The sequence below is a fragment of the Salvelinus namaycush genome, chromosome 15, assembly GCF_016432855.1.
Source record: "Salvelinus namaycush isolate Seneca chromosome 15, SaNama_1.0, whole genome shotgun sequence".
NCBI lineage: Eukaryota > Metazoa > Chordata > Actinopteri > Salmoniformes > Salmonidae > Salvelinus > Salvelinus namaycush.
Genome location: NC_052321.1, coordinates 31572464 through 31584289, shown reverse-complemented (window position 1 = coordinate 31584289; position 11826 = coordinate 31572464). Strand labels below are relative to the sequence as shown.

Genomic DNA, 11826 nt, shown 5'->3' with positions numbered 1-11826 from the left:
CCATAAAATGAAGTGTGCTACCCACATTTATCTACAGCATTCTTTCCCACAAATCGATAGGAAAACTAGATCCAGGTAGGTAGTGTAGAGGTTGTTAGTGTAGACTGAGGTTGTTAGTGTGTTACCTGTAGTTCCAGGTAGTGTAGACTGAGGTTGTTAGTGTGTTACCTGTAGTTCCAGGTAGTGTAGAGGTTGTTAGTGTGTTACCTGTAGTTCCAGGTAGTGTAGACTGAGGTTGTTAGTGTGTTACCTGTAGTTCCAGGTAGTGTAGACTGAGGTTGTTAGTGTGTTACCTGTAGTTCCAGGTAGTGTAGACTGAGGTTGTTAGTGTGTTACCTGTAGTTCCAGGTAGTGTAGACTGAGGTTGTTAGTGTGTTACCTGTAGTTCCAGGTAGTGTAGACTGAGGTTGTTAGTGTGTTACCTGCAGTAGCTCCATGAGCTGCTCCTGCTGTCCGGCCTGTCTCAGCTTGTCTCCTCTCTCAGTCATCTTCCCCTGGAGCCTGACCCAGCGACTGTTAACCTGGGTAGACTTCCTCCTGATGTTCTGGCTCTCGTAGTGCTCCTCCGACAGCATCTCCTCTCCCAACTGATGGAACCAGACAACCGGTTAACTTACAGTACAATATAGCAGTACAGTAACAGTAGCATTTGCTCCCCAAACGAATGGAAAGCGATTAGGCTTACTGTACAATATTTAACCGTACAGTAGGAGGCCTTCATCCTAAAGCTTTGGCTCTGGTAGTGCTCATCCACAAGCATGTCCTCCCCCAACTGGTTTAGTGGTTTAGTTTTACTGAATGTTTGTCAAGTTTACTATCACGTTGGTTGAAACTTTCCATCTGTATCACCAATAGCATTATTAAGAAGTGGGAGCAACAAACAGTGAACAGACTTTTTTTTCTTCTTTATAGTGCTTTTTTTGTTGTAGTTTCGCCACGATTCGAACAGATGAGAGAAGGTGTTATTATGAGCCATTAGGTATAGAAAGGATAGAATGGTGAAAGCCCTGTGATACCTGTGTGAGTCTGTCTAGCCACACTTGGTTAGCTTGCATCTCTTTCTCAGCTGCTTCATGTCTCTTCAGCTTGCGGAGGATATTGGTAGGGTCCCGGTACGACTCGTCTTCAGCTATCTTGAACTTCTCCTCCATCCACAACAGCATTTCTTCAGCATCTCTCTGGAACTCCTGATGACAAACACATAAGAAATGTTCAAGCGCTTAACTGACATTGTAAAAGGAACACAAAATGTGGGTTTCTATATCAAGTGTACCTGATACTTATGTGAATCAAGCAGGAGGGTCCGTCTTCGTTTGCAGCTCTCTCCAAGCTTCTTATTGCGCTCTTGAATATTCTGTGACCTCTCCTGTATTCTAAAAAGTCATAAAAAAAGATTTGATTATTTCAATGTTTTTTGAATAATTTGAACAATACATTGTTCACTGCTACACATTTCCTATACATTTGGGGGAAATGTTTCCAAACTGGTCATCAACATAAGTCTTACTGTTTGGCAGCAAAATGTCGTTTGTTGACGAGTTCCTTGCTCTTGTCTTGGAAGAGGCTGATCTGTTGGTCCAGAGAATTCAGTAGGCCCTCCAGTTCCTCCTGTCTGCCCAACAGACTGTGGACATTGTCTACAGAGTCCTGAGCACAGAGAGGGAGAGAAACACACTGGATGAGAACAGAAGTGGTCTTACATGAACAAACACACATACATACACAAAGACACATCCATCGCCACATACCATAAGGCTAATTATTATATTTCCATTAATTGTATAACAGCATACAGTATATTTTATCTTACCCCCAGGTCTTTGACCTTCAGCCTGGCCTCATGCCCAGACAGGGCTGCCTCGATACGGTCAGCCTCCTGATTCAGCTTCTGTAGCTCCACCCCCTGTTCCAGCCTCCTGTTCCTACTGCCCCACAGTTTGTCCAGCTTGGTCCACTCCTGGCTCAGCTTTCCCAGCGTCTGCTGGATGTCCTTCACACCTCGGTTTCCCCTTGATTGTTCCTCAAGAGACTTTCCAAGTTTCTCCATGTCTTTCACCCTTTTAGTTAGACGAATACAAGTACGTTACAGTGACATTTACAAAAAATGTGTCACACATAGTGCCTTAAAAAAAAGTATTCACCCCCCAACACTTTTACCATATTTTGTTGTCTCAGATTGTTTCACAACTGATCCACAAAGCCTAGAGCACCATGTCAAATAAAAATAAAAATTCCAAAAGCTTTCAACAATGTACTAAAAAATGAAAAACAGAAATGATCAGATTAAAAAGGTATTCATACCCTTTGTAATTGCAAGTCTAAATTTGCTCAGGTGTAATATATTACCACAACAAGTCACACAATTTGTTGATGGACTCCACCTGTGTAAGAAATTAGTGGAAAGAAATCATCTGCTTTAAATGAATCTGTGAGGATAGATAATGCTCTCTCTGTATGGTCCCAAAGTATGGTGGAGACTTTCTCTTTCTTTTGACTAAAGTGGATTTTTTTGGCCTGAACGCTAAGCGGTATCTGTGGCACAAGTCAAACACTGCACACCAGCCAGGTAACACCATCCCCACCATAAAGTATGGTGGTGGAAGCGTCATGTTATTGGGATGCTTTTCAGCAGCAGGGACTGGCAATATTGTCAGGAGTGATGGGAGGATGAATGTCGCACAATACAGAGACATACTAGATAAAAATCTGCGCCCCTCTACCACAACAATCAAACTGCAGAAGAAGTTGGTCTTTCAACATGACAATGATCCAAAACACAGTGCTCCATCACTGTGTGCAAAGTTAAGAGACTTGTGTGTGTCTCAGGGGTTATAAGAGAGAGCTTTCAATTTTGTGCACATATGGGTTATACATTTTAAAATAAATTTATTTATTGTCCTATCATGATGGAACGGTCTCCAACCCTATACCCTAGACACCGATCTGAACGACCCATACACTAAGGAGAAGTCCTAATCTGTTTTATTGGCCAACTGTAAGTAGCCGATAGGCAGCCAAAACAGAAAGATAAATGCGATCAGAGGCCTACTAAAGCAGCACCACCCCTTCAAGATTCTGAGCCTGCCTGGTAAAGCCCCCTGATGGGTGAGCATAATATACAAGGAATTTCTCAAAGCTGCTAATGAGAACCTTGATGACCTTGTACCTAGCCGGTGGGGATTCCAGTGGGGTGCCCCCACCCAGGTAGTGGCAGTGCTGGCAACACTACCTGCAGTAACCCATAGGGAGGGGGTCACACTCAGATAATTAGAGAGTGGGAAAAGTATTGTGGCCCTGGTGGCATGGAATGATCAAAGGTCTGACTGCTCAGAGATACTTGGGAAAATGGTCACAACGGGGGAACAGCATGTGTGTGTTTCAGGGGAAGGGGGTGTACCTGAGCTCCATCAGCTTGGACTTGACATTGGAAACAAAGAATTTTCTTCTGAAACTTGTCAGACTATTCTTGTTCTGAGAAATGAAGGCTATTCCATGCGAGAAATTGCCAAGAAACTGAAGATCTCGTACAGTGCTGTGTACTACTCCCTTCACAGAAGACCGCAAACTGGCTCATTGAAGAACACGTATTCTTCGGATGGGAAGGATTTACTTCAGACGCCCGACAAGGCCCTCATCCCCGTCATTTGCAGGAGAACGAGACAGAGATATCGGGGAGAAAGATCTGGGTACCTTGTAAGGATCCTACACCGAGCGGGTAATCTCCCTTTACAATCGGTCCTATTAGCCAACATACAATCAATGGAAAATAAAATAGACGAACTACGATCGCGTATATCCTACCAACGGGACATTAAAACTGTAATATCTTATGTTTCTCCGAGTCATGGCTGAACGACGACATGAATAACATACAGCTGGCAGGTTTTAAGATTTTTCAGCAGGATAGAACAGCGGCCTCTGGTAAGACAAGGGGTGGCGGTCTATGTATATTTGTAAACAACAGCCGGTACACAAAATCTAATGAAGTCTCAAGGTTTTGCTCGCCTGAGGTAGAGTATCTCATGATACGTTGTAGACCACACTATTTACCAAGAGAGTTATCTATATTCTTCATAGCTGTCTATTTACCACCACAAACCAATGCTGCTACTAAGACCGCACTTAATGAGCTGTATACGGCCATAAGCAAACAGGAAAACGCTCATCCAGGGGCGGCTCTCCTCATTTCTACCAGCGTGTTAAATGTGCAACCAGAAGGAAAAAAACTCTGGACCACCTTTACTCCACACACAGAGACGCGTATAAAGCTCTCCCTCGCCCTCCATTTGGCAAATCTGACCATAATTCTATCCTCCTGATTCCTGCTTACAAGCAAAAACTAAAGCAGAAAGCACCAGTGACTCGGTCAATAAGAAAGTGGTCAGATGAATCAGATGCTAAGCTACAGAACTATTTTTCTAGACTGGAATATGTTCAGGGATTCCTCCGATGGCATTGAGGAGTACACCACATCAGTCACTGGCTTCATCAATAAGTGCATCGATGACGTTGTCCCCACAGTGACCGTACGTACATACCCTAACCAGAAGCCATGGATTACAGGCAAAACCCGCACTGAGCTAAAGGGTAGAGCTGCCACTATCAAGGAGCAGTACTCTAACCCGGAAGCTTATAAGAAATCCCACTATGCCCTCCGACGAACCATCAAGCAGGCAAAGCTTCAATACAGGACTAAGATTGACTACACCGGCTCCGACGCTCGTCGGATGTGGCAGGGCTTGCAAACTATTACAGACTACAAAGGGAAGCACAGCCGCGAGCTGCCCAGTGACACAAGCCTACCAGACGAGCTAAATTATTTCTATGCTCACTTCGAGGCAAGTAACACTGAAACATGCATGAGAGCATCAGCTGTTCTGGACGACTGTGTGATCACACTCTCCGTAGCCGATGTGAGTAAGACCTTTAAACAGGTCAACATCCACAAGGCCGCAGGGCCAGACGGATTACCGGGACGTGTACTTCGAGCATGCGCTGACCAAATGGCAAGTGTCTCCACTGACATTTTTAACCTGTCCCTAACTGAATCTGTAATATTCAAGCAGACCACCATAGTCCCTGTGCCAAAGAACACTAAGGTAACCTGCTTAAATGACTACCGACCCGTAGCACTCACGTCTGTAGCCATGAAGTGCTTTGAAAGGCTGGTCATGGCTCACATCAACACCATTATCCGAGAAACCCTAGACCCACTTCAATTTGCATACCGCCCTAACAGATCCATAGATGATGCAATCTCTATTGCACTTAACACTGCCCTTTCTCATCTGGACAAAAAGAAAACCTATGTGAGAATGCTATTCATTGACTACAGCTCAGTGTTGAACACCATAGTGCCCTCAAAGCTCATCACTAAGCTAAGGACCCTGGGATTAAACACCTCCCTCTGCAACTGGATCCTGAACTTCCTGATGGGTCACCCCCAGGAGGTAAGGGTAGGTAACAACACATCCGACACGCTGATCCTCAACACGGGGGCCCCTCAGGGGTGCGTGCTCAGTCCCCACCTGTACTCCCTGATCACTCATGACTGCATGGCCAGGCACGACTCCAACACCATCATCAAGTTTCCCGATGACACAACAGTGGTAGGCCTGATCACAGACAACGATGAGACAGCCTATAGGGAGGTGGTCAGAGACCTGGCAGTGTAGTGCAAGGACAACAACCTCGCCCTCAACGTGATCAAGAAAAAGGAGATGATTGTGGACTACAGGAAAAGGAGGACCGAGCACACCCCCATTCTCATCGACGAGGCTGTAGTGAAGCAGGTTGAGAGCCTCAAGTTCCTTGGTGTCCACATCACCAACAAACTATCATGGTCCAAACACACTAAGACAGTCGTGAAGAGGGCACGACAAAACGTATTCCCCCAGGAGACTGAAAAGATTTGGCATGGGTCCTCAGATTCTCAAAAGGTTTTACAGCTGCACCATCAAGAGCATCCTGACTGGTTGCATCACTGCCTGGTATGGCAACTGCTCGGGCTCCGAGCACAAGGCACTACAGAGGGTAGTGCTACGGCCAAACTTCCTGCCATGCAGGACCTCAGTACCAGGCGGTGTCAGAGGAAGGCCCTAAAAATTGTCAAAGACTCCAGCCACCCTAGTCATAGACTAGGTCCCCAATCCCCAGGTCTCATTCTCTCTGCTAATGCACGGCAAGCGGTACCGTAGCGCCAAGTCTAGGTTCAATTGGCTTCTTAACAGCTTCTTCCCCCAAGTCATGACTCCTGAACAGCTAATCAAAGGACTAACCAGACCCCTATTTTATGCTGCTGCTACTCTCTAGTTATTATCTATGCATAGCCACTTTAACTCTACCTACATGTACATATTACCTCAATTACTTCGACTAACCGGTGCCCCCGCACATTGACTCTGTACCGGTATCCCCTGTATATAGCCTCACTATTTTACTGCGTCTGTTTAATTATTTGTTACTTTTATTTTGTATTTTTTACTTCTTAATTAAAGCATTGTTGTTTAAGGGCTTGTAAGTAAGCATTTCACTGTAAGGTCTACACCTGTGGTATTCGGTGCATGTGACAAATACAATTTGATTTGAAAACCCATAGAGCGCTTTATTTGAAACTGGCTCTCATGAGGATCACCACAGGAAAGGAAGACCCAGAGTTACCTCTGCTGCAGAGGATAAGTTCATTAGAGTTAACTGCACCTCAAATTGACACGAATAATAAGAAGCGACTTGCTTGGGCCAAGTAACACGAGCAATGGACATTAGACCGGTGGAAATCTGTCCTTTGGTCTGATGAGTCCAAATTTGAGATTTTGGGTTCCAACCGGTGTGTCTTTGTAAGACGCAGAGTATGTAGGTGAACGGATGATCTCCGCATGTGTGGTTCCCACCATGAAGCATGGAGGAGGAGGTGTGATGGTGTGGGGGTGCTTTGCTGGTGACACTGTCAGAGATTTATTTAGAATTCAAGGCACACTTAACCAGCATGGCTACCACAGCATTCTGCAGCGATATACGCCATCCCATCTGGTTTGCACTTAGTGGGACTATTATTTATTTTTCAACAGGACAATGATCCAACAAACCTCCAGGCTGTGTACGGCCTATTTGACCAAGAAGGAGAGTGATGGAGTGCTGCATCAGATGACCTGGCCTCCACAATCACCCGACCTCAACCCAATTGAGATGGTTTGGGATGAGTTGGACCACAGAGTGAAGGAAAAGCAGCCAACAAATACTCAGCATATGTGCGAAGCTGGTTGAGAGAATGCCAAGAGTGTGCAAAGCTGTCATCAAGGCAAAGGGTGGCTACTTTGAAGAATCTCAAATATAAAATATATTTTGATTTGTCTAACAGTTTTTTGGTTACTACAAGATTCCATATGTGTTATTTCATAGTTTTGATGTATTCCCTATTATTCTACAATGTAGAAAAGAGTTACATTTTTTTATACATTTTTTTATAAAAAAAACTTGAATGAGTAGGCGTCCAAACTTTTGACTGGTTCTGTGTGTTTTGATAACTATATATAATACAGATCGAGGTGAGGGCCTTGGAAATGCTTTTGGCGGTTGATCTGCTTCTGTTCTGTGTGCTCTTTTCGAAAGATGGGTCTCTCGGGGGCCCTGGAATCCGGGGGGGCAGGGGTGGTCTGCTGGTCAATGGGATGACAACCCAACTTCGGATGGGGGGAGGGAAACTCAAAGAGACTTAAAAACTGCCAGAGGGGGTTCAACCAAGTACTGAGCCAGAGGGATGAATACTTATAAAATGATGACATTTCAGTTTTTTATTTGTATTATTTTATTGTTTAGTATTTTCTTTATGGGGTTTTGGGGCTGGGGGACTACTTGAAGAAGAGCTTGTGGCGGGCTGAATACTTTTTCAGGGCACTGTATGTTTTCCCAGCGTCATGAGTCATGAATATGTCTGTAAGAAACTAAATAAAGGACAGTACAAAAAACCCACTGTGTATGCTTTCCTATTGTCTCATCACAAACTATCCTTCTCCTACTAAATTACCTTAGAAACACTGCTTACATGAGAAATAGTTGCACTGAATACATCATCAGATACCTCCATGTCCCAGCATGCAGCACATAACATATTATTATAAACATAAGTAAACTTTCCAGAAAGGAAAGAAACCCAAATTCTGTTTCACCTCTCCCTTTGCGCGTCGATCTCTATCCTCAGATCCTGGTTGTCATTCAGGAGGTTCTGAGCGGAGGTCACGTCCGAGGCTGTGTCATCCTCCAGTAGGCGGTCCTGGGCGGCCCCGGCCCACAGCAGCAGGTCCCTGGTCTCCTGCTGAAACAGCTGCAGCCGCTTGGCCTCCTCCAGAAGCCTCTGTCTCTCTGATGCCTGGCCCTTCACCTGCTCCAGCAGAGCCTCCAGGCCCCGCACCTCCTCCATGATGGCTGCGGCCTCTGCTGGGCTGCAGTCCTGCTTCCTGGTTCACACACATACATAGAACGTGGATGAATGGATGGATGAATAACTAACTGGCATTACATTCAAAACCATCAACAGTAACAGTATAAAGTCTTGGACTAGTGGTGGTTGTCTGACACATATAGAGGTTTACAATTGTGCCTTACATTTTAGCCACACTCTTGAGGTATGATATCTTCCTCTCCAGTGCCTGTATGTCTCTTTGTGCCTGAGCCTGGGCCCTCTCTTCAGTGTCCAGGGCTGTGGAGGTAGTACCCACACCGTCCACAGTGTCCAGCTGGGTGAACTGCTCCATGAGCTGGGCCCGGGCCTCCTCACAGCTCTGGAGGAAGGATTGCACATCCGCCGTGCTCAGCAGCTCATGGCCCTTCTCATCCTTCAGCTTCTGCATGCGCTCCCACCTAGCAAGAACAACAAAATCATCAACAACATCAGTAACAACAACAATAACAACATGGACAGCTCTCTTCAACGATTAAACATTGTGTGTGCGTCTCTGTAAAACGCAGTGCATTTTCTATAAGTAATAAACATTTCTGTGAACAACAGACAATAAAGAACTATCTAATCTGAAAAACTGTGTTGATCATGTTATTCTTAGTAGATGTCAGCAGTACTATTACAAAATTGTTTTCTGCTAGTCCACCTACCTGCGTGTGACTTGTCCTTGCTTGGCCTGTATCTCTCTGTGTTTACTGTGTCTGCTCTTCACTAGCTCCTCCCCCAGTCTGGTGATGTCATCGAGCTGGCCCTTCCCACTTGCCAGCTCGGTCAGAAAGTTCTGGAACATGGGGAGTTCATGAGAAGGGGAGTTCCAACTCTTATATCAAGTAAATAATAGCACTAGAGACAAACGCTGATGTACTGCTAATTATTTTGTTATGTGTGTGTTATGAATGTGTTATGAAGTCCTTATGTAGGTGGCCTTCAAATAAATTGCTACGGAATAATCTCAGTGATGAGGCTGGTTTGTTACCTCATATTTAGCCTGCACCACACCCACGTTGTCGGAGTTAGGACTGAAGGTGTTAAGGATGTTCTCCTTGTCCTCCATCCAGGACTCAAACTCCTCACAGGTGTTGTAGAAGCGGTGCAACCGAACCGTCTCCTCCAGAGTTTTCCTCCTGGACTGTATGGTGGAGAAATCAGACACAAATACACAATTTGGGTGCCAGTATGTGACAACTTACACGTGTGCTACAGGATGATCACTCTGGGTCCTATTCTCTGTACTGGGCGCTGCCACTACATCATCAAAGATGTCAAAGCATAAAACAAAATGTAGTGTTATAACTTAGATAACTTAGATGTAGTGTAATGATTTGTATTGCTGTACTGTTTATGTAATGCAATGGGAAACCATTTTTCACCCCAAAAATGAAGATGAAAATCTGAATCCCCAGGTCTTATTTCTCACATTAGCCAGGTTGTGCAGGCTGTTGAAGTCCCGGTCTAGACTGCTCTGGGTGCTCTCTATGGTTTCTCTCTGGTAATGTGGATCAGGAATCGAAGAGGACTGGATCTCAGCGGTCCCCCGGCGCATGGAACGTCTGCGACGCGCCCGGTTCACCCTCTTAGTGGGGCTTTCAGTAACCCCATTGGTGGATGGAGGTGGTGTAGAGGGAGTGTTCTATTTCAAATGGAAAATTATGAAGTTTAAACTGTGTAGACCAGGGGTATTCAAATCTTACTTTACAAGGTCCGGAGTACTGCTGGTGTTATGTTCTAACTGATAATTAATTTCACACACCTGGTGTCCCAGGTCTAAATCAGTCCCTGACTAGAGGGGAATAATACAGGGGGGAAAAAACAGTGGAACTGGTTTTGAGGTCCAGATTTGAATTTGAGGGGTGTAGATCGTTGATCTCCACCTGGGATTATGCGGTTCGGTTAATGAGTTAATGTAGGCACACAATTATACTTGCGATGAATCAAATGGGTAAAGTGCCATAAAGCTCTTTACTGGGCCATAGAGACAGCTAATAGTGAGCCTTACTGTAGATGATGGGAGCTCTGTGAGGTACGTCTTTGGCACCAGCTGTTCGTTGCCTTTGCTGTCCCTCACTAGAAACGTATCCTCATTGTCTCTGTTGAGGATAGTCACAATTTCCCCACGGTCCCACACCGTCACACCTGGAAAATAGAGACTATTTACCTTAGAAACTGGACTAAGCCTATTGGTGGAAAAGTAACATGAAAAACATTTCACAATATATTTTCTACAATTTGTTTCTATAAATAATCCATATTCTATTGAAGTTGAGAATCTGTACCTCTTGTGTATTTAAACCTGATCTTGGCATTAGCCTCCTGTGTATGGGTCTGGGTAGATGTCTGAGTGATCTTTGCTCCTCTGAGGGAGGTCACTCTCCCAGGTGTGGTCAATCCCTCCTCGTCACCAGAGGAATCACTGTACTGGGGCATCTTGTTCTGCTGGGCATCAGCCTGCGGAAAAATATGAAAGTCCTCAGCAACTCTTGGAAGTCAATGGGGGTGGATTTTAATAATAAGCTACTTCTTTATTATTAAAACCAATGTGTTTGAGGATGTATTCATGATACAATGACATTTAAAGACTGTGGTGTAGTTACAGTGTCTTCAGAAAGTATTCACACCCCTTTACTTTTTCCACATTTTGTTGTTACAAGGCGGGATTAAAATGGATTTAATTGTCATTTTTTTTGTCAACGATCTTCACAAAATACTCTAATGTCAAAGTGGAAGAAAAATTCTAAAATTAGTAAAACATTTTTATTTGTATTTATTTTTAATAAAAGGGACCTTACAAATACAGTATTGTATGTGTGGGGTACAGAGACTATGCAACTTATTATGTGACTTGTTAAGCACATTTTAAGTCCTGAATTAATTAGTCTTGCCATATCAAAGGGGTTGAATATTTATTGACTCACATTTCAGCTTTTAATTTTTAATTAATTTGTAAAAATGTCAAAACATAATTCCACTTTGACATTATGGGGTATTGTGTGTATGCCAGTGAAAGAAAATATATATTTAATCAATTTTAAGTTCAGGCTGTAACACAACACAATTAGGAAAAAGTCAAGGTGTGTGAATACTTTCTGAAGGCACAGTGATTGATGGGGAACTTACTGTGAGCGGGGTCAGCTGGGAGGCTCCCTTGGCCTGTTCTCCCAAGCGTTTCACCTCCACAACGTACGCTCCCATCTCCTTTTCCAGCCGTAGGTGGCGCTGCAGCAGGGCGCTGGTGGAGGACTCATCCTTCCCATAATCCTCGCTGATCAGAAGGGGCTTCCTGTCGCTCAGCCACGAGTTGGCCTCGGTCACATCAGCAAAGTACTGAAGAGGACAATAACAGATAATAAATAATATAATACAATTTAAACAAA

The 11826-nt window shown here is 44.4% G+C and overlaps 1 protein-coding gene across 1 annotated transcript in view; it reads right to left on the bottom strand.

The window, feature by feature from the left end:
- sptbn5 (spectrin, beta, non-erythrocytic 5) overlaps window positions 1-11826 on the bottom strand; it is a 57945-nt gene that overhangs the window by 28962 nt on the left and 17157 nt on the right. The window contains exons 12-25 of the mRNA XM_039009105.1: window positions 11570-11776; window positions 10729-10900; window positions 10452-10588; window positions 10206-10235; window positions 9873-10085; window positions 9432-9584; window positions 9106-9236; window positions 8602-8856; window positions 8166-8453; window positions 1811-2057; window positions 1508-1647; window positions 1274-1373; window positions 1041-1187; window positions 423-587 (exon numbers count right to left, since the gene is read on the bottom strand). Coding sequence (XP_038865033.1) covers window positions 423-587; window positions 1041-1187; window positions 1274-1373; window positions 1508-1647; window positions 1811-2057; window positions 8166-8453; window positions 8602-8856; window positions 9106-9236; window positions 9432-9584; window positions 9873-10085; window positions 10206-10235; window positions 10452-10588; window positions 10729-10900; window positions 11570-11776 — 2385 coding nt within the window. The remainder of the gene's footprint in view (window positions 1-422; window positions 588-1040; window positions 1188-1273; window positions 1374-1507; window positions 1648-1810; window positions 2058-8165; window positions 8454-8601; window positions 8857-9105; window positions 9237-9431; window positions 9585-9872; window positions 10086-10205; window positions 10236-10451; window positions 10589-10728; window positions 10901-11569; window positions 11777-11826) is intronic.